Raw genomic sequence first — 2,496 nt, 5'->3', positions numbered from 1 at the left:
AAAAAAAAACAACTTGGGAGAGAGCCTTTCTCCCCAGTGCAGTAACTTTTCTCCCGGTGTAAAACTTTTTGATTGGCTCCTCGCACGCGCCTGTCCTCAGCCTCCATTGGCTGACTTGACACGCGACCGGCGCGAGGAGGGGGCTGGGAGAGGGGGGAGGTGGAAAGACACACTGGCGCGTGCCGCTTTTTAAAGGGGCGCAGCGCCTTCAGCAACCGGAGAAGCCTCTTTGCACGCGACCTGGTGTGTGATCTCGGGGGTGGGTGGGGGAGGGAGGGGGAAAAAAATAAAACTTTGCAAAAGAAAACCTTGGAAGGTTTTTGCTGTTAGAGTGCTGATTTCGAGTGAACGCTGCTACACCTTACGATCGACCCGGTGGTGCAATGTCCCGTCTGCTGCACGCAGAAGAGTGGGCTGAAGTGAAGGAGTTAGGAGACCACCACCACCTCTCCCATCCCCAACAACATCACCACAACCAACAGCAACAGCAGCCGCAGCCGGCTCCGAATCTTCCAGGGAGAGAGCACCAAGGCTATCCTCCCGGGCTGTCGCTCTTGGACAGCACCGATCCACGCGCCTGGCTGGCTCCCACTTTGCAGGGCATCTGCACGGCACGCGCCGCCCAATACTTGCTGCATTCCCCGGAACTGGGTGCAGCTGAGACCCTGTCCCACCACGACGAGACCGACCCAAGGGGGGAACTCGTGAGGAGGAGCGGCAGTAACAGCAGCAGCAGCAGCAGCAGCAGCAGCGGCGGCAGCACCAGCAGCCTCAGCAAGAGTCCTGGTTCGGTGAAAGTACGGGAGCAGTTGTGCAAACTGAAAGGTGGGTTGATGGTGGATGAACTGAGCTGCAGCAGGCAGAGAGCCCCTTCCAGCAAACAGGTGAACGGGGTGCAGAAGCAGAGAAGGCTGGCTGCCAATGCTAGAGAAAGGAGAAGGATGCACGGGCTCAACCACGCCTTCGACCAGCTACGCAACGTTATCCCGTCCTTCAATAACGACAAGAAGCTCTCCAAGTACGAAACTCTGCAGATGGCTCAGATCTACATCAATGCCCTGTCCGATTTACTGCAAACACCTAGCGGTGGCGAGCAGCCAACCCAGCCCCCAGCCTCCTGCAAAAACGACCACCACCACCTCCGAGCATCTTCCTACGAAACGAATGCCGGCGCGGCCAGCACTTCGGCAGTCTCCCCTGCCCCCGGAGGTGGATCGCGTCCATCTCCGCAGGGTAATTGCAGGACACGCTTCTCCGGCCCGACCCCTGCGGGAGGTTACTCGGTGCCACTGGACGCTCTGCACTTCTCATCTTTCGAAGAAACCGCTCTGACCGCTATGATGGCGCAAAAGACCCTGTCTCCTTCTCTGCCCGGAGGCATCTTGCAGCCGGTGCAGGAAGAAAGTAGCAAAACTTCTCCCAGGTCCCACAGAAGTGATGGGGAGTTTTCCCCTCATTCTCATTACAGTGACTCAGACGAGGCAAGTTAGGGAGGTAACAGTTAAAACAAAGTAAACCGAGACAAAAACAAAACCAGAATTGACTCCATCAGATTACCGAGGAAGGTGTCCCACTTTTCTTGTTGCTACGTGATTTGTCATTGTCTAGCAAAGACTTGGCCACGTTTGCAACATTTGGTGGCTTTACAAACTACCCCCCCCCCATATTCTTGGTGAAAATTGGTTTTTAACATTGTTTCCTTTGTCTCAACTTCTGGCCCTTTGTAGCTATATACAGTATGTATATTTTTACATCAATAGTCTAGTTCCCTGCTGCCAACAAGCTGCTTAAAATCAGCAGCTTCACTTCCATTGCTAATTTGGGTTTAATTTATTTCATGCCCTGGGCATTCCTGTATTTCTCGTGCTCATGTGTGGGCGGTAGTCTTCCGAAGTTATATTCCTGATTTTTTTTAATTTTTTTTTCTTATGGAAAGCAAGATGCTTATAAAGAGTATACCTTTTGGATGTGTGTAATTGTCAGAAAAGGCGAAGCCTTGAGGTTTATATATATATATATATAAATATAGTATATAAATATACCCATTACGCATATCTAATGTTGATAACGTTGGTGTCTTTAAGTAAGCTTGGCGCACGCACTTTAACAGCCGCAACAAATGCGGCTCCAAGAGGAAATTTAACTGCCAACTGGAAACCAGTTTTCAACATAGCCACTTATAATCTTTAAGCTCCTTGCAAATGTTTGCTTTAAAAAGGAAAAAAAAAAAACAATTTAGCCGTGTCAAAAATTTTGGTCGATTTTATTTAGCTTTATTGATGTTAGAAAACTTATTTATTACCGAGTGTTTGCTACCATTTCTACTTATCTTTTCATTTTTTACTTTTTCTACGAGATCATTTATTTTAATTTAGAAAAGCCAACTGCCATTGTTTTATGTTGTTTTATGATGTACTTTCTTTTGCAAAAGATGAAAATAAATGTGAAAAACTGGACCTGGTTTGACTCTTTTTTTTTTCAACGATCATTATTTTA

At 48.4% G+C, this 2,496-nt stretch overlaps 1 protein-coding gene across 1 annotated transcript; it reads left to right on the top strand.

Moving 5' to 3' along the window:
* The first annotated feature begins 383 nt into the window (after nt 1–383).
* On the top strand, nt 384–1,490 carry ATOH1 (atonal bHLH transcription factor 1). The gene has a single exon (XM_027837364.1). It carries the CDS (start codon nt 384–386, stop codon nt 1,488–1,490), a length of 1,107 nt encoding a protein of 368 aa, XP_027693165.1.
* The last annotated feature ends 1,006 nt before the right edge of the window (nt 1,491–2,496 follow it).

The sequence above is a fragment of the Vombatus ursinus genome, unplaced genomic scaffold (genome assembly GCF_900497805.2).
Source record: "Vombatus ursinus unplaced genomic scaffold, bare-nosed wombat genome assembly UNPS02014821.1, whole genome shotgun sequence".
Classification (NCBI taxonomy): Eukaryota; Metazoa; Chordata; class Mammalia; order Diprotodontia; family Vombatidae; genus Vombatus; species Vombatus ursinus.
Note: the sequence above shows the minus strand (reverse complement) of the source record. Positions and strands in the feature narration are given on the sequence as shown.